Source organism: Tiliqua scincoides, chromosome 3 (assembly GCF_035046505.1).
Source record: "Tiliqua scincoides isolate rTilSci1 chromosome 3, rTilSci1.hap2, whole genome shotgun sequence".
Taxonomy (NCBI): domain Eukaryota; kingdom Metazoa; phylum Chordata; class Lepidosauria; order Squamata; family Scincidae; genus Tiliqua; species Tiliqua scincoides.
In genome coordinates, this window is record NC_089823.1 from 89,150,819 (window position 1) to 89,174,903 (window position 24,085).

Below are 24,085 nucleotides of genomic sequence, written 5' to 3' on the forward strand. Positions count from 1 at the left end.
TACCATCGATTTGTACAACGGCATTATAATACTAACCGTTTTGTTCTCAATACCCTTCCTAATGATCCCAAGCATAGAATTGGCCTTCTTCACTGCCGCCGCACATTGGGTCGACACTTTCATCGACCTGTCCACCACCACCCCAAGATCTCTCTCCTGATCTGTCACAGACAGCTCAGAACCCATCAGCCTATATCTAAAGTTTTGATTTTTTGCCCCAATGTGCATGACTTTACACTTACTGACATTGAAGCGCATCTGCCATTTTGCTGCCCATTCTGCCAGTCTGGAGAGATCCTTCTGGAGCTCCTCACAATCACTTCTGGTCTTTACCACTCGGAAAAGTTTGGTGTCGTCTGCAAACTTTGCCACTTCACTGCTCAACCCTGTCTCCAGGTCATTTATGAAGAGGTTGAAAAGCACCGGTCCCAGGACAGATCCTTGGGGCACACCGCTTTTCACCTCTCTCCATTGTGAAAATTGCCCATTGACACCCACTCTCTGCTTCCTGGCCTCCAACCAGTTCTCAATCCACGAGAGGACCTGTCCTCTAATTCCCTGACTGTGGAGTTTTTTCAGTAGCCTTTGGTGAGGGACCGTGTCAAACGCCTTCTGAAAGTCCAGATATATAATGTCCACGGGTTCTCCCGCATCCACATGCCTGTTGACCTTTTCAAAGAATTCTATAAGGTTTGTGAGGCAAGACTTACCCTTACAGAAGCCATGCTGACTCTCCCTCAGCAAGGCCTGTTCGTCTATGTGTTTTGAGATCCTATCTTTGATGAGGCATTCCACCATCTTACCCGGTATGGATGTTAGGCTGACCGGCCTATAGTTTCCCGGGTCCCCCCTCTTTCCCTTTTTAAAAATAGGCGTGACATTTGCTATCCTCCAATCTTCTGGCACCGTGGCCGTTTTGAGGGACAAGTTGCATACCTTAGTCAAGAGATCTGCAACTTCATTCTTCAATTCCTTAATAACCCTTGGGTGGATGTCATCAGGGCCCGGTGACTTATTGATCTTTAATTTATCAATGAGGTCTGAAACATCTTCTCTTTTAACCTCTATCTGACTTAACTCCTCGGTTAGGAGGGGCCGTTCGGGCAGCGGTATCTGCCCGAGGTCTTCTGCCGTGAAGACAGATGCAAAGAACTCATTTAATTTCTCTGCCATCTCTAAGTCTCCTTTTATCTCCCCTTTCCCTCCCTCACCATCCAGAGGGCCAACCGCTTCTCTGACGGGTTTCCTGCTTCTAACATATTTGAAGAAGCTTTTATTATTCCCCTTAATGTTGCTGGCCATGCGTTCCTCATAGTCTCGCTTGGCCTCCCATATCACCTTCTTACATTTCTTTTGCCACAGTTTATGTTCCTTTTTATTCTCTTCATTAGGGCAAGACTTCCATTTACGGAAGGAAGCTTCCTTGCCCTTCACAGCCTCTCTAACTTGGCTGGTTAGCCATGCGGGCACTCTCCTGGATTTAGTGGAACCCTTCTTTCTTTGCGGTATACACCTCTGCTGGGCCTCTATTACTGTTGTTTTAAGCAGCCTCCATGCACTCTGGAGAGACTGGACTCTTTTTACCCTCCCTTTCAACCTCCTTCTAACCAGCCTCCTCATTTGAGGAGTCACCGTGTCATCTAAAACACTTCGGCAGAACCATTTTGATTTACAGGAATTTGTAACAGGCAAGAAAGACATTTCTTGAAATGTCTTGAAACTCTTTTGAAAAGACTTTTTCTTGAAACTCATACTGAAAGCTGATTCCTTGGACAATTTCAAATGTCTGCATATTTATATAGGCAAAAATGAACCAAGCCTATTGCAGCATTTTCTTGAGATTATCTGTTTTTTTGTCTGACCACAATTTGAACACAAAAGCAGGGTTTCCATTCCCACACTGCAAAATGCATGCATTGTCTATATATATATATATATATATATATATATATATATATATATATATATATATATATATATATATATGAGGAAGTTCATTGTGGCAAAGTTTCAGAAACCCTTTCCTAGCGTTCTTCCCTTTTTTCACCTTGAGAAATTCCAGATTTTACACAAGGCTATGGGTAAGAACTACATGCTATAAGACAAACATGGGGGCCCAAACCCCACATTTGTCTCACAATATATATGAGTTGGAGGTATTTGAAGGGAGGCATGACTAACCCCACATCTACTGATTTTTTTCCTTACAAATTATCTTCTGAATTACTTCTTCACATATCGAATTCACATACTGTCTTTTATCAGGTTCTGAAAACAGTTTAAACATGAAAGTGGAGAAATAGACATTCTTAAACATCATAATTCTAAAGTTTACACTTCAGTTTGACCTGTACTCGTCACTGAACTGAATTTTCCTTGATCCCAGTACTCTTCCTCTGGAAGATGGTATCAACCTGTACTGGGACTTTCAATGGATGAGACTGTTGGCACTGGAGAAGTAGTGATGGAAAAAGTCCTGTCCCCAGTCCTCTTGTTGCTGTTATTTCCATGTGGGATCCTATAGCTGTGCTTATAGGGGGCAAGGACTTCTTACATAGACCAGTGGTATCAATGACTCTTGGAATTTTAGTGAAGGAGACTGCTGAAGGCACTGGAGAAACTGGGATGTAACAAGGTCTCTTCCCAGTCATCTTCTAGTTAGTGTTCTTGATATAGCCCTCCTTTGTATGGAAGTGTGTTGTTGACCAGAAACAGGAAAGCATCCTGGGGGACCATTTGTCAGAAAGAATTGGCAAGAGCAGGAAGGGTTAAACACTTTTTACATCTGCCCAGGGATTCACTCCTACAAATGCCTTCCTCCCCCCTGGCAGTCATGTCACCTCAGCCAATACAAGTTTTGAAATGTATATTTCAAATATATGTTATATTTCAAATATGTATAGTTGCTGAGGTAGTGCATAGCTCCACCCTACAAGAAGCCAGGGAACTGACTGGTTTCTCAGTGCCCTCCCTTCCCTGAAAAAAAAAGAAAAAACACACTGAAAACAACTTCAGACATTCATCTGGTGTTGGTATCAGTGCATAGCTGCAGGCTATTTGCTTTTCTGCACCTTGGCTAAGATCAAGCGAAACACTCTCTATTAAGTTCTTCTGGTATTGGGACAAGCAGTGATCCATAAACTTGAGGACAGGCACCATAGCCTGTGACAGCACTTAAATCTAGAGAACAGAAATTACACATGCACGTTTTAGAAGTCACCATTCCTGTATATTTAGGATTTAGAACTAAATAGTGCAGATTCATAGCTCAGGAATAATGGCAGAACCTTATGTCTTTTTGGCATGTTAGCTGTTAAGTAAGTTTAAAAAAATAAAACAATTATTTGCTCTCTTTTCAGTAGTTTTAGCCAGTACTAATCACAGCTTCTGACAAGGCTATACAAATTCATAAGGCTTTTAGGAATCTGCATGCCTCAGTATGGCTTCAGGCTGGGGTTTGGGACAGAGTCTGCCTTGGTCACCTTGCTGAATGACCTGCACCAGGGAATAGACAGGGGGATTGCATCCCTGTTAGTTCTGCTGGACCTCTCAGTGGCCTTCAACACCATTGACCATGGTGTCCTTCTGGATCGGTTAGAGACACTGTTTTGCAGTGGTTCTGCTCCTTCTTGGCGGACAAATCTCTGAAGGTAGTGCTGGGGGATGCTTGTTCAGCATCTTGGTCGCTTAGGTGTGGGGTGCCACAAGGTTCCATTCTATCCCCCTTGCTGTTCAACATCTACATGAAGCTGCTGGGAGATGTCATATCGAAGTTTAGGGGAGCTCTTTCCTTAACTCTTTCTCTCCTTTCCTCCTGATTCTGACAGGGCAGTCGAAGTTCTGGAGGCAGTTGGGAACTGGATGTGGGCGAACAAGCTGAAATTGTCCTGATAAGACAGAGGTTCTCCTGGCCCGGAAATCCATGACTGGGCTATCGGCCTGCTCTGAATGGGGTTGCACTCCCTCTGAAGGAGCAGGTCCACAGCTTGGGGATGCTCCTGGATCCACAGCTGCTCCTGAATACCCAGATGGTGGTTGTGGCCAGGTGAGCCTTTGCTCAGCTTCAGCTGATTTGCCAGCTGCAGCCATACCTGAGTCACTCAGACTCATGCCCTAGTGATATATAGATTACTGTAATGCACTCTACATGGGGCTGCCTCTGCAGATGGTTCAGAAACTGCAACTAGTGCAGAACACGCCTGCCTGTGTGGTTGCTGGGACTCGCCAGTTCGACTCTGTTGTGCCGTTGCTTCAGTGACTACACTGACTTCCAGTTCATTTTAGGGCCAAATTCAAAGTGTTAGTTTTAATTTTTAAAGCCCTTTATGGCTCAGGTCCAGGATATTTGAGGAACCATCCCCTTCTAACTGTGCCGCTACCAGTAGAGGTGAAGGGGATAGTGGCAAGAAATAAGGCCTTCCTGGTGGTGGAATTTCCTCCCCCTGGAATTGAGAACAGCTTTCTTGTTGGAGTCCTTTCAGCAGGATCTCAAGACCTCTGTTTTTAGGAAAGCTTTCAAATGCTAACAGCGGCAAGCTAGCAATTTTTATGAAACATCTTTTAATCTGCAACTCAGTTGTTTTATTGTTTTTGTGGTTTTGTTTTAATGTTTTTAGCACTGTTTTTATTGTATTGAAATATTGGTGTGAGCTGCCTTGAGGGCCCTTAAGCGGGGTGGAAAGGCATACATCTCTTAAATACTTAAGTAAATGCCCTGTCCTACATATAACATGGATGCTTATGCAGAATTTCATGACATGTTTTCACTTGATTTTTAAGTGTTTGTCCCTCATTGGTCACATAAATATGAAAATGTGTGACAAGGTTTTGGTAAAATTACAGTTGTGTTGGTTTTGCAGAAGAATTCACTCTTCAGGGTGTGCCTCACTCAGCATTTGCTTTGGCTGCTTAGGAAAAGCAGGAAATGGAAAGAAGAACAGGGCGGCAATCAAGAGAGACAACATAATTCAAAAGAGCCCGCAAAGACTGAAGTGTTCCTGTGATCTTGCAGTCCAGGATGTTAGACCTCTCTTGTTCAGAAGCAGCTTTTCTGATCTGGTGGTTTCCCTGCAGCTCATTTCCTTAACATATTGGTGGTTACAGGAGCTGAATCCCTGTCTGGCATCCCTCAATCCTATGTTCAGGACCTCTTGCAGGATCCTAACAAAGGATGAGATGTTAGAAGGAAGAAGAGTGTGTTGTGCTGAGGAGTCTGAGACTACCATTAAGGTGTTTGCCAGAGATCAGTATTGAGTCTGTTGTAGGGTGAGCTCATCCAGAGCCAGTCTTTTGTTCTGAGATGGTCCTTGTTGGGTTTCCTGTTGTCCATTCCCAGTGCAGTTCTCCCCTATTGTAGTGATTTTCAACCTTTTTCATCTCACGGCACACTGGAAAGGCATTAAAATGGTCAAGGCACACCACCTTTGACAATTGACAAGGCACACTGTACTACCAATGGGGGGCTCACATCCCCCAATGACCCTACAAATAAATTACCTTCTCCCAAATTCCTATAGTACACTTGGGAACCATTCGCGGCACACCAGTGTACCATAGCACAGTGGTTGAAAATGACAGCCCTGGAAGGGTGCACTTGGGGTATTCTCAAATTGCTCAGGAGACATGCATCCTAATTAGCCTAAGGTTCTTGATTGAATTTCCAGGAAGCCTGGTGAGGTAAGCCATGGGCTGAAGGCACATCTTCTGTGACCACTAAATGGTTCTTGTATTCTCAGATTCAGGGAGCTCTCAGAATGTGTCACTGTGCTGAATAGGATGAACAAGAAAGGTGCAGCTTGTCAAGGAAGTTCCCAAAGCAAGACTTCTTGCAAACCAGCTTGGGGGGGGCGGGCGAATGTTGTTCCATCTAACCACATTTTGCTATTTACTCAAACAGCCTGTGGGATCTGATCAACCCAAACAAAAGTAACACAAGACTGTTCTCAATCTCTCTCTCCTGGCCTGCACCTAGTGTGTATGCATGTATGTTAAGCAACACTGGAGCCAGGTTAAAAAATAGCATTGGGGGTGGTGATAGAACCACATGCAAACTCAGGAGATAAAATCAGTTACATGGTGCATGTACCACACACTAACATGACCCATGCATGCATGTGCAAATCTGTATTTGACTTACAGTTCAGGTATTCACACAGCCTAATTTGCAGGGTAGGAGATCATTTTTATTGCTGCCATTTTTAAACGATTGGGCAGTTTTAAAAAAATCATACTGTTCTACTGAAAACCATTCAGCTGTCTAGTTAGCCTTCAGCTGGCCTAAGTAGTGTGATCCATTTAATTTCAGCCTTCTGATGTAGGATTGGAGAATATTTAGTCACCTTTTGAAAACACACTTAATCTGATTATAATTTCTTAGTTATGTGATTCATGGTCCAATTAGACATTGCTTGTAAATGCATGAGTGGGACTAGAGTGCTTGTTTTTTAGTCAGTACATAGCAGGCAAACTGGACCCCTTCACAGAACCATGGTGTAAAGAGGAGGCTATCACTTCTTCCTTTGCCATGGTCCTAGCCCCAATAACAATTCCACTTCCTCCAAGTGGCTATTTGCCCTGGCATGAATGGAATGGTTTTTGTTTGTTTTTATATAAGGTTATGTATTGGCAACCTTCAGTCTCGAAAGACTATGGTATCGCGCTCTGAAAGGTGGTTCTGGCACAGCGTCTAGTGTGGCTGAAAAGGCCAATCCGGGAGTGACAATCCCTTCCACACCGGGAGCAGGTGCAGTCTGTCCCTGGTCTGTCTCCCTGGCTATGGGCCTTCCTTCTTTGCCTCTTAGCCTCAGACTGTTGGCAAAGTGTCTCTTCAAACTGGGAAAGGCCATGCTGCACAGCCTGCCTCCAAGCGGGCCGCTCAGAGGCCAGGGTTTCCCACTTGTTGAGGTCCATCCCTAAGGCCTTCAGATCCCTCTTGCAGATGTCCTTGTATCGCAGCTGTGGTCTACCTGTAGGGCGCTTTCCTTGCACGAGTTCTCCATAGAGGAGATCCTTTGGGATCCGGCCATCATCCATTCTCACGACATGACCGAGCCAACGCAGGCGTCTCTGTTTCAGCAGTGAATACATGCTAGGGATTCCAGCACGTTCCAGGACTGTGTTGTTTGGAACTTTGTCCTGCCAGGTGATGCCGAGGATGCGTCGGAGGCAGCGCATGTGGAAAGCGCTCAGTTTCCTCTCCTGTTGTGGGCGAAGAGTCCATGACTCGCTGCAGTACAGAAGTGTACTCAGGACGCAAGCTCTGTAGACCTGGATCTTGGTATGTTCCGTCAGCTTCTTGTTGGACCAGACTCTCTTTGTGAGTCTGGAAAACGTGGTAGCTGCTTTACCGATGCGCCTGTTTAGCTCGGCATCGAGAGAATGAGTGTCGGAGATCGTTGAGCCAAGGTACACAAAGTCATGGACAACCTCCAGTTCATGCTCAGAGATTGTAATGCAGGGAGGTGAGTCCACATCCTGAACCATGACCTGTGTTTTCTTCAGGCTGATTGTCAGTCCAAAATCTTGGCAGGCCTTGCTAAAATGATCCATGAGCTGCTGGAGATCTTTGGCAGAGTGGGTAGTGACAGCTGCATCGTCGGCAAAGAGGAAGTCACGCAGACATTTCAGCTGGACTTTGGATTTTGCTCTCAGTCTGGAGAGGTTGAAGAGCTTTCCGTCTGATCTGGTCCGGAGATAGATGCCTTCTGTTGCAGTTCCAAAGGCCTGCTTCAGCAGGACAGCGAAGAAAATCCCAAACAAGGTTGGTGCAAGAACACAGCCCTGCTTCACTCCGCTTCGGATGTCAAAAGGGTCTGATGTGGAGCCATCGAAGACAACAGTGCCCTTCATGTCCTTGTGGAAGGATCTGATGATGCTGAGGAGCCTGGGTGGACATCCAATCTTGGGGAGAATCTTGAAGAGGCCGTCTCTGCTGACCAGGTCGAAAGCCTTTGTGAGATCTATGAAGGCTATAAAGAGTGGCTGTCGTTGTTCCTTGCATTTCTCCTGCAGTTGTCTAAGGGAGAATACCATATCAGTGGTGGACCTGTTGGCTCGGAATCCACACTGTGATTCTGGATAGACGCTCTCTGCAAGTACCTGGAGCCTCTTTAGTACAACTCGGGCAAACAGCTTTCCTACAACGCTAAGGAGAGAGATGCCGCGGTAGTTGTTGCAGTCACCCCTGTCACCTTTGTTCTTGTACAGCGTGATGATGTTTGCATCCCTCATGTCTTGAGGTACTCCACCTTCTCTCCAGCAGAGACAGAGGATTTCATGCAGCTCAGTGACAATGATCTCTTTGCAGCATTTTAGGACTTCAGCAGGGATGCTGTCTTTTCCAGGTGCCTTGCCAAAGGCAAGGGAGTCCAGGGCCACGTGAAGTTCTTCTAGGGTTGGTTCGCTGTCAAGCTCTTCCAGTACAGGCAGGCACTCAATGTTGTTCAGTGCTTCTTCGGTGACTACATTTTCTCTGGAATATAGCTCAGAGTAGTGCTGCACCCAGCGTTCCATCTGCTGCGCCCGATCCTGGATGACCTCGCCTGTGGCAGACTTCAGAGGGGCAATTTTCCTCTGTGTTGGACCTAGGGCCTGCTTGATACCATCATACATCCCCTTGATGTTGCCCGTGTCAGCTGCTATCTGTATCTCGGAACAGAGCTGGAGCCAGTAGTCGTTAGCACATCTCCTGGCAGTCTGTTGGACTTTGCTGCGAGCAGTTCGGAGGACCTGCAGGTTGCGCTCACTGGGACAGACCTTGTATGCTGCTTGAGCTCTCCTCTTTTCCTCAATCACTGGTGTCAACTCCTCAGAGTGGGCTTCAAACCAGTCTGTCGCCTTGTTTGTCTTCTTGCCGAATATGGACAAGGCGGTGTTGTAAACGGTATTCTTGAAATGTTCCCATCTGTTGGATGCGTTTGCGTCGGCCGGGCCTGGAAGAGATTCCTCAAGCGCTTGTGCAAATTCCTCCACTTTTCTCTGATCCCGGGTCTTGCTGGTATCAATGCGAGGTCTTCCTTCCTTTTTCGTGTGATACAGTCGCTTTGTTTGCAGTTTCACTCTGCTGCACACCAGGGAGTGGTCAGTGTCGCAGGCAGCACCATGATAACTGCGTGTGATCTTGATGCTGGGAAGGCTGGAGCGTCTGGTGAGGATCAGGTCGAGCTGGTGCCAGTGCTTTGATCTTGGATGTCTCCAAGAGACTCTATGTTGGGGCTTTGTGTTGAAGAACGTGTTGCTGACACAGAGACCGTGATGACAGCAAAACTCTAGCAGGCGTTGGCCATTTTCGTTCATCCTCCCAGTGCCAAACTGACCTAAGCAAGTGGGCCATGAACTGTTATCAGCACCAACTCTAGCATTGAAATCGCCGAGGATGAACAATGGTTCTTTTACAGGGATTTTCTTGACAGTGGTGGCCAGGTCATCATAGAATTTGTCTTTGGCTTCTGCTGGAGACGACAGAGTCAGTGCATAAGCACTGATGAGAGTGATAGGTCCTGCTGATGACTGGAGCTGCAGGGACAAAATTCTTTCACTTCCCACAGTAGGTGGGATGATGGATTTCAGCAGGGTATTTCTGACCGCAAAGCCAACGCCATGTTCCCTGGTTTCGTTTGGTGGTTTTCCCTGCCAGAAAAATGAGAAATTTCTCTCCTTGACAGATCCGGAATCTGGCAGCCTAGTCTCTTGAAGGGCGACGATGTCCATCTGCAGTCTGCTCAGCTCCATGTCGATGACAGCTGTTTTGCGTGCGTCGTCTATTTCTTGCAGGTCATCAGAGAAGCCAGGTGTCATTGTCCTAACGTTCCAGGTGCCCAGCTTTAGGGCAGTAGTTTTCTGTTTTCTGTTGCATGGTGCAGAGTTGTCGATCCGCTTGTCGGTTTTCACCCTAAACCCCACGCACCCCATGAGGTTAACGGACCGTGGCGAGGCAACACCTTACTGGCTGGGGACTGCCCAGCTTAAGGCGGGCGGTAGCTGCCCAATGAGATGCAATGATCTCTCCCACCGTCGGAAGCAGCCCCTGGCGTCATGCTCTACGCCAATCGAGCAAAGACTTATAACCGGTAAACTGCTGCTTCCCGTGTTGTGCCGACGCCGTATGGCGAAGTTGGAGTGTCCTCTCCAGTGCGCGAAGCCTGGGTAAAGAAGGTATGGAGGATAGGCTGTTACCCATGCAGCAAATCCCCCCTCTCCATGTCGCTGAAATGGTCCAATGGAAAGGCAGAAGCCAATACGGTTGGTTCCAGCGGCGACGCAGGAGTTGCCAGAACGTGACTGTGTTCAGCCATGAACTGCCTAAGGGACTCCGGCTCCTGATTTTGCCTCGAGGTTGACTCCTGAAGCCTTTTCCAGAACTGGATGTAGCCACAAGGCAGTGGAGGTTTGAGGTCAGAGTTTCCTTCTCTTAGATGAGCTGCCTTCCTAGGCTGACGAGTCCCATCTACCCGGTGGCTGTTTAGTCGCCTCTTACGACAAGTACAGCCAAACTGAGGGCCTATTCTTAGCCCCAGCCCCCAGGGCTATATATAAGGTTAATAGCTATAGAAATCAAGACCATGGAAAGAGCAGAGGATTAGACTCCTCTGCCCCATATACCATGATCCCAATTCACAGGGCCCCCAGATCTGGCTGCTATTACATAAAAACCAGAAAGCTAGCCTCAATTCTATATTTAAAATAACTAGTTTAATCATCAACTATGTAAATATTCATGCCTGCCAAACAAGGAGTCCATGGTCAAGAAGGTTCAATTAGAGCAGTGGTTTTCATCCACTGTGCCATGGCACACTGGTATGCTGTGAGGCAGCCTCAGGTGTGCCACGGGGCCAGAGGACATAGGCGGCAGCTGTGCCTCTTAAGGCATGCTTTGACCCTCCTGCAGCAGCCAGCAAAAAAGGAGCAGCCACAGCTGCTTTGCATCTCCTGCTGCTGAGTGAGAGGAAGGCTGCAACCCGATCCTCATTTACCTGGGAGTAAGCCCTGTTGACTATTATGGGGCTTACTTCTGAGTAGACACACCTAGGATTGGGTATCAAGTCTGCCCCATGTGCTGATTGGGCAGCTAGAGAAGCCCGCTGAGTGAGTCAGAAGGAGGGAGGCAGGGGCAGGCAGGCAGCATATCTGCTGAGGCCACCAGCCCAAGTACTGGCAGGCTTGGTGAAGGGTCCACAAAAGTTCTGCCACAGTTGCCTGCAACTGCCCAAGGCGACCCTCCCTTCCTTGCTTTTTGCCTTTCAGAGGAAGGGCTTTGGGCCACAATCCTATCCACACTTACCTGCGAATAAGCCCCATTGGCTATTATAGGGCTTACTTCTGAGTTGACATGCTTAGGATTGGGTATTCCCAAGAGACTTGAGAAGGAGGGAGGCAGGAGCAGGCAGGAAGCAAGTGAGTCAGCCAAGGCCACCAGCCCAAGAACTGACTGGCTAAAAGGGTCCTGGTGCCACAGTTGCCTGCAATTCCCCAAAGCTACCCTCCCTGCCTTGCCTTTTACTTTTTAGGGGAAGGGCGGTGGGCCACAATCCTAGCCACACTTACCTGGGAGTAAGCCCCATTGACTATAGTGGGGCTTACTTCTGAGTAGACATGCCTAGAATCAGGCTTTTGGTCACACTCTTTTTTCTTAAATACAGGAGCAGGCAATTGGTACTTCTCCCACCCCACCCCTTTCCCCAGGAATATTCTCACCCCCAAATCTCATAATCGAAGTTAGCACCTCTCTTACTGTCCCTCCTTTCATTCCTCCACACATTCCAAAGGTCCAGAATCACTTTCCTCACATTCTCCCTCCCACTCCAGCTGAATCCTGCACTTCTTTCAATCATGTGTCTTCATTGCCCCTCACCCCACTGTGTGCTCAGTCTGATCTCTCTTTGCCAGCACTTTCTGGCATTACACTTTAATAACATTTTTCCTCCTTTCCAGAATCACATATACTCCAAACTTCTTGTGAGTCTTTGGTTGCAGTCCTCACCATACTTTCCTGAGAGTAAGCCCCATTGAACCAAATAGGACTTACTTCTGAATAGACCTGGTTAGGATTGTGCCCTTTGTCATGTAATGATTTAATTGTATTAATTAAAAATTGTACTGTAGTAATTTAATGTAAGTAAAAAACTGGTAGTGTGCCTTGACAATTTTAGTGTCTTGTCAGTATGTCCAGAGCTGAAAAAGGTTGAAAATGGCTGAATTAGAGAGTGAGTACCCCTGTAAAGAGATGCAATCCCTCTGTTAACTGAATTTTCCCAAGGTTACTTTTACTCAAGAACATATACAACCACTAATATCTCAACTGTACCTTATAACTGACTAGGTGATACTTCTTCAAATTCTGAAGCAGTTGTTTACTAGCTGGTGCTAAGCCTGCAGGGCAGGGGGGGATAAATGCAAAGACTTTATGTTTTATTTCTTACAGTGTTCAAGGATAATGCTGAAATGATGTTAATGTGTCCTGCAATATAAAATGTTAGAAGTTGCTCTGGGTGAAAAGCATTTTTTTTCCCCAGAGTGTGCGCTTTATCTCTTTTCTGCAGTGAGGAGTTTTTCAAGTGTTCCATTTTTGCACAAGTTTCTTGACTGATTAAAAAAAAATGCCAGGTACTGAACATCTTATAAGAGTGAACTATTGTGATACTTCATTCAAAACAGGGTAGTTTTGCAGATTTTACAGTACTAAAAAATAATTGGGACATTAGCAGAAGATTTGCATTAAAATACTTAAAAATACTTAAAATTGAATCACCTGTTTGCCTTGCATGAGAATTTTCCAGAGCAAATTGGTATCAACTGGCTTTATGAAAGGAAAATTAGCACTTTCAGTGGCTCAGAAAGCCATTTAGTAGCACATTGAGCCTTTATTATTCCTACACACACCTTGTACTCTTGATACGCTAAATGTAAATTAACACTGAACAGCTTATCTTTCCCAATTGTTAATACTCAGATCTTTTGGAACAGTGGAAAAGAATTTATTTAACTGCACTCTTATTTTAATATTGATTCAAAAAATTGACTCAGCAGCTTTTGTCTTGTACAGTGGTCTACCTGTTTATTAAAACATTTTACCTGTACGTTTTTATCTGATTAGAAACCAATTCAGTTTTTATTGGAGAATCAGACATTCTGATCACATTACAGTTTATGTTGGAATTGAGAAGTACACTTGACAGTGTAAATTGCTCAGAGTATAGCTTCTGTTTTTCATTCTTCCTTTAACTTGCAAGAACCCTTTATTTTGCTCAAATAGGGTTTTTTATCATGATCATATTATAGCCACTTTGAAGAGTTCGTTTAGGCATTATTTTAGATTGATTTGTTCGCTCGCATGAGTGGTCTACTCATGTGAGTAACATGAGCAGGAGGTCATGAGTAGGATCTCAGCTACACCAACCTACCTCAAACCATGTTTCAGAACTTTGGGGATCCGGGTATCTATGGTTCTCTTCAGTGTGCGGCCCACATTCATTACCTTCACTTGTCTTCGTTACCATCTTACCAGACAAGAATGTCTCTTCCTTTTACATACCCTGAAGCACGCAGGCTTATAGAAGGAGGAAAAGGCAGGTAGCTTGAACACTAGAGGGACACTGGTAGAACAATAAGACAAAGCAGGAATTTTTAAGTGGTCTGTTTTAGTTCTAATGCCAGCATTTGTCACAGGCAGTTGATGAGGTTCCTTAACACTGATAGAGAGCTGGTGTTGTGTAATAGCTAAAAGCTTCCACCGAGAATTAAGACTTATTCAGTTCAAATCTCATCTCTGCTGTGAACTCACTAGGTAGATTCTATTATTAACTGAGGGCATAATCCTAACCCTTTATGTCAGTGCTTTCCAGCACTGGCATAGCGGTGCCAATGGAACATGCGCTGCATCCTGCAGTTGGGTGTCACTCATAGAGGCCCCCTCAAAGTCAGGGAATGTTTGTTCCCTGACCTCAGAGCTGCATTGCCCTTATGTCAGTGCTGGAAAGCACGTACATAAGGGGTTAGGATTGCTTCCCAATTCTCTCTCTCATACGCAAGTTCTAAACCCAGTTGTCTCTTCCTGCCCCTGCTTTACAAAACCATTTGCTCCTCAATACAGAAAGGTCCCCTTTACAGCACTTTCAGGAAGTTGCATGAACAGGGTGAAAGTGCCAAGGAGAAGCCACTTTCTCTCAGCCTCAGCAGATACATGACAATAATCATATCTACTTTTTAGGATTCTTTGTGAGGATTGCATCATGATAACCAATATGAAGTACTTTGCAGACAGAGTTAAACTAGTATGTTATGAAACAAATAAAAATGCTTAACATTTGTATAACTACAATTTTTAATACACCATTCTGAAAATGTACTTCTCCAATTTCCCCCCCCCCCAATTTTCTCTTCCTGAGCTCAGGGCAGCATAAATATATGTTACCCTACTTGATCATCACAACAGTCCTGTTATGTAGGTTATTCTGAGTGGAAGGAACTTGTCCAAGGTCTTTCAGTGAGCTCATAATCGAGTGGTAATCTAGACTTCTCTCACTGTGGTGGGCACTTTTCTACCAGCCTGATTTTACTACTACAACTGAGCCAAGATGAAGAGAAAAGGGCTTGGGCTAGGGATAGATAGAGGAAGAAAGAATCCCTAGTATATGTGTGAATATGGTAGACAGTAAATGAATTTGACTGTCCAAATCATGTCTAATATTGGTCATGAGTGAGAATTCAAGCCCAGGTACCACCAGCTCAATCCTAATTTTCTATGTTACAGCGCCCTGCATGAGCACCTTGGATCCTGCGGATCCTCCTCTCTCCCTCCCCCCAGAACACCTCCTGCCCACCCTCTCTCTGCCCCCTGCCAGCCTTCCCCCTGCCTGGAACATCTCCTCCCCACCCCCATCCATGCCCCCACCTCGCGTTCTGCACCTCTGCGGTCCGGGAGACCGCCGAACCGCGGAAGCTGGGCGACCGCCCCGCGCTAGCCCAGCACTGGCCGGCGCTGGACTAGCAGCAGTGGGAGCCTGGCAGGGAGCCCCACAAACTTGCCTTATGGCACGTTTGCAACTGTGGTTGGCGGCACGGCTCCGTGCCACCAACCACAGGATTGGGCTCTTAATTGCATAGGATTGTGCTGTGTGTTTAGAATTGCAACTCTAATGATGTAGCTGTTCCTACATGATTTGATTTGAACTGAAGATATGAACTGTTTCAAGGAATTCCTTTATTGCTTTTAAATATCCCCCCATTGTATCCTTAGAGGTTACTTTTCTGGCTGCAGTTTTAATTTCTAAAGCCCACAAATGCCACTATCTGCCTCCCCTGGGCAGGAGAACAAAGCATTTTTGTTCTTTTGAAATCAAGGCAATGTGGCTTCAAAAGAAACCAAACAGGCAGCAGCTGGGTGGGGGACAGGAACTTCCTTCCACTTTGATTTTGAAGGGTATAGGAGTGTCAGGGCTGCTGAGAATGCATCTGCGTATTGTGTTGTGGGGAGCAATGTGCTTGGAAGATTCCCAGGTTGTGCTCCTGGATCAAATACCTGAGGGTGGCTTATATTATGTAACACTGAAAGTATTTTCCAGCATAAAGTCCTAAGAGTGTTCTTTACTAATCCATTCCAATGCAGTTGCAATGTTATCATCACTGACATTACACTAATGTCTCGCATTTTGCATCCCACTGTTTTGTAGCAGTGCGAATTGGCTGCTCAATGATATTATTTTAGAACAGTACTTTAGAATGTATTTCACTCATCAGTATGAGAGATAAAGTATATCATAAGATTTTAGTTCAATTTTCCCCGACATTTCAGATTTTTCCATTTCTGGTCTTAGTGGAAAAACACACCGTTCTTTTGTTCATTGTTTCATTGTTTTTTCAGGCCTTCATATCTCTAATACCAATGGCAATGTGGATGATCCCATACACAACTAATATAGTTGAAACCGTGAGATAGGAAAAAGTACTGGCAGTTTTGCAAGTGTGTGTGGTCGCTGTGGGTCAGTGTGTTCCTGTTCCTGTTCACATGTCATATTCCCAGTTCAATAAAATGTGATTTAGTGAATCAGAAATGCATGGTATGCCCGCATTCTCCTTCCTTCTCCCTTTTCCTCTTTTTATCTCATGCCCAGCTTTCAGGAAGACTTTCTAGTTTATCCAAGTACAGTTTGCCATGGCATTCATTCTGGGAAATTTGATTTGAGCACTCCTTACAAATGAGGGTTGCAAACAAAGACTAACAATCATGGTCTGGAGACTTCAAGGCACATTTTCCTGACTTGCAGCCCAATCCTATCCACATTTTACAAGGAGTAAGCCCCACTGACTCTAATGGAACTTACTTCTGAGTAGATGGCATAGGATTGGGCTGTTGGACATCGCAGCAAACTGATTTGAGAAACCAGGAAGTCTTCTGGTAAGCTGGGCACATGCAGGCAAGAGGGCAATGTGGACACACAGTGCATTTCCAGTCCAACAAACCACAGTTTGTTAAACCGGGAATGTGATGTTTGAACTAAGCACGTGTGAGTATGTGTGAGAGAAAGAGAATGTGGGCAAAAAATTGCTATGTTAAGTGTTAACAGTGAACAAAATGTTTTTCTTCTAGCCAGGATGATTGTTATGTAAAACTAGTTTTTTAACAAGCAGCCTCAACAATTTTCACTTGGAAAATGCTATTTTTTTGCCATCCAACTAGAGCCATCATCACCGGTTGGAATACCGTGTTGCTGACCACTGTCACAGATACCTATTGCCCAGTGCCCATGCCATTGCTATCGAGGACTGACACATTCCTCTCTCACCCTTGTTTCCCTATTACTGTGTTGATAATTATTAAACTTTAAAAAAAAATGATGTTTTTTGGTCTAGGTATGTTAGTGGCTGTGTATTTCCATTGTTCCATTTAAGTGCTAGCATTTATATAACCTTATATAACCTTATAAATATAAGGTATTTATATAACCTTAAAAATGTTTGTCAGGTAACATAACCATTACCCTGCTTGAATCCATTTTCATATTGGGAACTAATCTTAAAGGGCAATCCCATGCATGTCTAGTCAGTCATAAACTGCATTGAGTTTAATGGAACTCACTGCCAGGTAAATATATATAGGATTGCAACCTTAATGTTTGCTGTTGGTTGTGTGCTGTTGGTTTCTTGGTTGTGTGCTTTCCCTCTTGACTGCCGGCGAAGACTCCTAATTGCTTGATCGTGTTTTTTTGAAGCAGTAAATGAGCAATTTTGCAACCATAGTGCCAAGAAATCATTCTGAGCTGTCTAGTCTTTTAGAAAGCCCTGTTTCTCCTGAACAAGAGCAAAGCTTTGACGGGCAGTGAAGACTTCAGAAGTAGCATTTTGATACGTTTTCTCAATATATGGGCTGCTTCACACATTTCATTTTATATAGCCACATTAATATTTCACAGATTCATGTTGTATGCTTAAATTACGTTTTCACGTCAAGAGTGTGTTTGCAAATGACTGCTGTACAGGTGTAGAACGGACCAGGATTGACTGAGGACTCCCCACTGTGTGTACAACTGGTAACAAACACACATTTGTTACTGTGCAATCTATGAAGAGTCCTTAAATTATGGATAATTGTGTTTTGTGCTCCTTCAGGGAAACATAGCACTTTAATGTGCTCCTGTTTTGGCACGTGGGTGGTTTAATGAGTCTGTAGAATCCAGTGCCATTTTCAGTTCCTGAAAGCACCATTCCTTCTGTTGCAAGCATTTCCCGATCATGACAGTTACCAAGCATGTAGGAGTTTAAAAAGTCAACGTGGAGGAAGTGTAACACTATGTGCAAAATGCTACTGATCTTGTAGTATTTAAAGCAACAATGTCTGCTGTAGCCAGTGCAGGTTAATGCAATGTTTATGCAGATTTCAATGCTGTATCATCTATACTGCAGCACATATCTAGTGTCTCTTCTCAGTATTATCTGTGATAAAACGTACAGGAAGTAACACAAAAGATACATTGGTGGTGGTTGTACCTAAATGTGTTTGCTAGCATCCACTTGTCTATAGGGCCTTTTCAGCATAAATTTTCCTTTGGCATTTTTCTGTGATGAGGTACTGTGAAAGCGGCAAGGATTTTGCCTGGTATTTCCAAGGGCCAGATTGTAGTATTTACATGCACAGGCACTAAGGTTTAAGATATCTTAGCATATTTGGCCTCAAGGACAGTCAGACACGCCTGCGCAGTTGAGCACGCTCAACCAGCCTTGAAAATATGTTGGGTCATTGAACTCTGTGCCTGTGAGCAGCAGAATGTTATGAAGGAGAATCTTATCTAGGAATGTGTTTGTGGTTAAGCTAGAACTAGCTGGTAGGCAGCCAGTATGAATCTTAGCATCCTTGTGGAAATTTCCCTATTACGTAACCTTATATCATGTGTTTTGAGACTTAATAAAAAGCTAGGTCAGGAGCTGGGAGACTTCACTTCACTTCTCCCTTGATTTCATTCCTGCTCCTGCTTCCAGCACTTTCAACCTCTCTGAAAACTGTGTCTGTTGTCTAATTCTTGCCATGGCTTCTCTGCCACACCAAAGCAGCATCTTAAGCTGCTCCTCAAGTAGCACCAAAATGCAACACCAGATCTCTGGATGGAGGGAGGGAATGCATCTCTATTTTCAAGGCAACTTGGCCAATACACCTATCTTGCTGCAGTGTGTGGTACAGCATGGCAAGACACGAAGACTCAGGATGCAATCCTAACCCCTTTTGTCAGTGCTTTCCAGCCAATGGTGCCAATAGGACTGGTGCCAATGGGACGTGTGCTGCATCCTGCAGTTGGGTGGCAGTCACGGAGGCCTCCTCAAAGTAAGGGAATGTTTGTTCCCTTCCCTCAGAGCTACATTGCCCTTATGTCAGTGCTGGAAAGCACTGACATAAGGGGTCAGGATTGCGCCCTCAGCCTGATAACATTTTCAGTGAGGAAGCATTTTCATCCCCGAATTAGGGCAATGAAATTAGTTCTTGCACATCTATGGATTTTTTTTTGAGGCAATTTACTAGATCACTGATTGCATCACTAATCACACTACCCCTTCCAAGCGGGGTTGTCATTGTGAATGTAAGCCACCCTTATGTATGTACATAGCATATGGACATTGAAGTCACTACCATGTAATCACTGGGGTGGACCTGGAGGACAGGGTGCATGTGCCTTTGCATTGTACAGTTGATTGCCATCACTAATGGGAACCACAGGAATACTGTGAGAAGAAGCAACTCTCAAATTGTTTGGTGCTGCATAGCTGTAATCATTCTTTTTTTACACGACCACAATCCCATTAAACTACATGTGTGGGTGTTCATAATGTGTCTGCACGAACTGTTGCCTTGAAGATGCTGTTCTTAACTGATGTGACCTTAAGAAGAACCCTGCTGGCAAAGATCAAAGGTCCAACTAGTCCCCCATCCTGTTTCCTACAGCGCCCAGCTGAGTGCTGTCTAGCAATGCATTCAGGTTTCCAACTGAAGCCCAAACATCATCTTTGATTCACTTAAGCCCTGCTCTGAATCTTCTTGTATATTCTTGCTAAAGATTGCCCCTCACAACTCTAATTTCTGCATTAAAACGCACAGCAGTAAAGAGCCTTTAAGCAGCTCTCAGCCTTGATGCACTTGCCTCGTAGCCAACCATTACTGCCAGTGCTGGCTTTCTGAGTTATCACTGCATCATGCATCTCTCCTTGATTCTTTGGCAGTGTGGTAAAGGCCAGGCCCAAGAATGCAAGGCAAGGTCTGTAGTAGATGTTGGGAAGACAGAGAGTTACAGTGCAAAACCAATTAACCCAAATGTCTCTTTCGTCCTGCCGATGAGTTAGTCACATTAAGTTGAAAGTTCTTCATCTCCTCCTGTTCCTTCCTGATCAAGATTTCTCTTTCCATTATTTATTTTTTCCATTCGTATTTTACCTTGCAGTTTTTACAAATAGACACTCAAGGATGTGACTATTCCTTCCTGATGAAGATTTCTTTTTTTAGTAGATTTTTCCCCCCATTCATTCCTTTCGGTTTCTGCAAATAGACACTCAAGGATGGGACTTTCCTACTCCTCCAAGCTTGCACTTGGCAGTTTTTTCTCCCATCTGTTAGGGAAGTTACACAACACGGGCACAGATCCCAGGGTCATGGGCATGGCTGGCTTTTTTTGTTTCTACTGCCCAGGACCTAAGCTTCAGCAAGGGTGCCAGTCTCACCAATGAAAAGCCATATACGCAAACGTTATTTTTGGGCTAAGACAAGTAAAATGTGTTCCCTTTTTAAAGAGGGGGAAACGTGACCCCACTTTTTTTTTTTTAAAGGGGTAAAATGTGACCTAGGTATCCAGAGTTTGGAAAAGAACATGTGACGGTGTTCTAATCCAGTCTTAAAGTACAGAATGTGCAAAACCTGGACAGAGACAATGAATTACATAGCAGATGTGAAGGGAACACACAAGACCTAAGAATATCCTTTTCCCACACTAGATCTGTGTCTGCATTTTTTGCAGAATGCCTACAGTGACTCTGGGTTTGTGATTTATGCTCAAGTGCATTTTGATGGTATATTTTTGGCTCCATAGTCTATATTTCACATGCTAAGCTATTCACATTTTATCCTTGTAAGGAATAATAATTTATAATAGTTGAAGAAGTGATAGGACTGAAACTGTTATTCTGGAACTCTTAAAAAAAATACTTAGGTATTTCTTAAGGATGTTACCAAATAACTTTGCTTGATGTTTAGATTAAAATTCACCGTGTTATTTTTCTTACAACTTCAATTGAAATGTCACTGATCTTATCAGTCCTGGAACATGCCATAGAACCCATAATGGGGGAGAGTTGTACCTCCACACCAGATTCCTTGAAGAAGGGCTTGTAATCTGATGCTGCCAGTCATCTGCAGTGCTGACTCTGCTCACTGAATGATTACTGTTTTCAAATGCTATGGAGATGGAAAACTACTTGGGACTCATTTTTCCGCTGTTTATTTTGGACTGCAGTTGAAGAAAATAATGTCAAGTGAGGCCCTTCAGCAGTCTGCTTAGCTACTTATATATTTGTAACTTATTACCTATCTGCTTATAATACTAATACTAAATTTTATATTATTAATAAGAATATTTATATACTACTTTCCATCAGAAGCATTTCACAAAGCAGTTTACATAAGTGGACACTGCTGCAATATTAATTCTATAGATAAAAAAACACATGAATGTTAAAGCATAAATTTGTGCAGTTGTGTCCCATGGTTGACAGTTCAGGATTGGCCTGAATTTCTCCAGGAATCTTTGTTGTGTGTGCTTTATGCTTAAAAAAGAATCAAAATTTTGTACCCAGGCAGTTAAATTCTGCATCAAGAAATACAGTAATTGATTCTGTGACTCGAATAAATTCTGCTTATCGTTTTAAGGTTGGGGCTATTTTTGCATAATTCTGCTTCTGTTAGGGAAGTTTGCAGTGCACTCAAACACACGCGCGTGCCCGCGCCAGCCATTCATCTGCCTTCTTCCAAGATTCACTGGGCATTGTTCAGACAGTTTGAAATTTGTCTTTGCATCTGTAAGGACCAGAACCTTACTTCTTAAAAAGGAAAGGTGCCTTTCTCAGAAATCTGAATTCAGTGCATGGCATTGCATTACTTCGCTTGTGCAGAATGTATGATAGACATACCGCCAGCCCACAACTGAGGTGCTGATGTGATGTCATAAATCAGTCTCTCCTATGTGCTTGTCAATATAAATCTTACCCTGCACATGCCCAATCTCCTCTGATCTCGGAAGCTAAGCAGGGTCAGGCCTGGTTTGTACTTGGATGGGAGACCGCTTGGGAATACCGGGTGCTGTAGGCTTATACCATAGTCTTTCGAGACTGAAGGTTGCCAACCAGGCAGCCTCCCAACCTTTCTTCATCCTGTACCTGTAGCAGTGCTGGTTTGGGACATTTTTGTTCCAGATTGAAAAGTCCTAGACTTTTTCATCAAGGCTTTGCTTCTTCCTCCTGCTCTTCTGTTCCTGTATCTCATTCTCCTGAACACCCTTCCTCTTTCCTTCTGGTACCTTGCCTCTAGGTTTTCTCTACCTTAGGTTTCTTTCTTTCTAGTACCCCTGCCCAGTGTTCTTGCCCTTAGCTTGCCCTATCCCAAACAGTACCTCATTCCATTTCCTTCTGGGAAATATCATTACTAGCCATACTTGCAATGATCTCTTCTTACAGAAGCTGGACTGTGAAAATATTGTTGCCGATAACTTTCTTCCCTGGGCATTGGAATGTTCATGGACCTACTAGTGTCAAAGTCTTCCCTTCCACAAGTGCAATACAATACTAAGAGTGGCCTGCCATATGCTGTAATATGTTGTATTATTTTTTCCAGTCTTGGGAGCTTTTGCCTACTGTGCTATACTAGGGAAGAGGTTTTAACATATTTCCCATACACCTTTCCATATCAGGAATGAAAAGAAGTATACCACCAGATACTGGAAAGAAGTACAAGTTGGAGACTTCATTCAACTACGCTGTAATGAAATCATACCTGCTGATATATTGCTGCTTTCCTCAAGTGATCCTGATGGCCTGTGTCACATAGAGACTGCTAACCTGGATGGGGAGACCAACTTAAAACAGAGACAAGTTGTGAGAGGGTTCTTAGACTTGGTAAGTCCACATGTTTTTTGTTTTTAACTTTTGGTTTTTAACCTTTAAAGGTTTTGTTTAAAGTATGCAAACTGTTAACCAGTCCAACATTATGTCAGTGCGAGAGCATCTGCTTACTTTAACAGGATGGATGCTCTAAGCAGGGATGTCAAACATAAGGCCCATGGGCCGAATGTGGCCTCCAGAGACAATTTCTCTGGCTCCCATTATAATAAAGTTCTCCCAGCATGATAATTGGACTCTCTTCGATCTTGAAAATATGAACAAAATTTGAAATTTTTTTTGGCTGGTGGCTAAAGGTGCATTAGTGTCAGCCTTTGAAAACCTGAACCACTAAGTTTGGAACAGCACTTGTCAAGAGGTGTATTTTAGAATAATTAATAACTAGCTTTCCTGTAAGCATCTTATTAAAGTTATTTTTGTTTTTGCAAACAATTATCCAATATAGGACAGGCAATCGATCAATTGGGATATGTATTTAAAAAGATTTGTGTCTCACCTTTTGCCTGATATTTAATATGCCAAGGATCTGGACCATGCATTACTGATTGTCAATCCAGCCATTCATTCTTATGATCAATGGTATGCTTTCCCCAAGCATATAAGCAAAGCATGCCCCCATTTGAATTAAGTTTAAATAAGGAGGAATGCCTCCACAGTCACTATTGTTGTGCTTTTTATGGACCACTGTGACATTTTTTTACACACCACTGGAACGACAAACAGGAAATGATTCTCCTTAAACCAGGCTTTCCAAGCTTTCAATTACTGAGGTACACTTTTATCCCCTGAATTTAAATTAAATTGGAGGCACACTTTGTTTATATTACTCCATAAGGTTTACTGTTCATTGTACCTGAAGGAGCAAGAAACATGTTTTCCAAGGAGTCTATACTCAGCCACTATTATGAGTATGCTTCCTGATGAGCAGTGACTTGCTCAGAGGCACTGTGGGCAGCCACCTCCATGGGTAGTGCTTTGGGATTCCCAGGAGCCTTTATTTAATTGATGTGTTTCTTTGCCATACAGTTTGACAATAACTGCATCAGACAAATGATGAGCTGCTTCTCAAGTTAGGTAGCAGCCAGGTTCTCTCAGTGTTTGGGAATGGGTCATAGTTTAGCTAAAGAGCACCTGCTTTGAATGCCAAAGGTCCGAGATTCAGTCCCTGACATCTCCAGGTAAGGTTGAGAACTCTGTGTCTGAAATCCTGGAGAGCTGCTGCCAGTCTCTGTTGATAGTACTGAGCTCGAAGACTCATAAGGGAACATCATTCTGTTTCTCACACCTGCTCATGGAGATAATTTAATAGTCAGATAGAAGGAGACCTGCAAAACTAGAACCCTTGTCATGCAGCTCTTTTGCCCTTGTGTAGCAGGAACCTCCTCTTAAGCAGTTGAGAAATCTGTTATCTTATACAGCATACCAAAGGAACCTCTTCAAAGCAATA

The 24,085-nt window shown here is 44.0% G+C and overlaps 1 protein-coding gene and 1 pseudogene across 1 annotated transcript in view; both read left to right on the forward strand.

Annotated features, from left to right (window-relative positions):
- ATP10A (ATPase phospholipid transporting 10A (putative)) overlaps positions 1 to 24,085 on the forward strand; it is a 149,348-nt gene that overhangs the window by 43,697 nt on the left and 81,566 nt on the right. The window contains exon 2 of the mRNA XM_066622581.1: positions 22,431 to 22,635. Coding sequence (XP_066478678.1) covers positions 22,431 to 22,635 — 205 coding nt within the window. The remainder of the gene's footprint in view (positions 1 to 22,430; positions 22,636 to 24,085) is intronic.
- Positions 21,714 to 21,832, forward strand: LOC136646347 (5S ribosomal RNA; annotated as a pseudogene).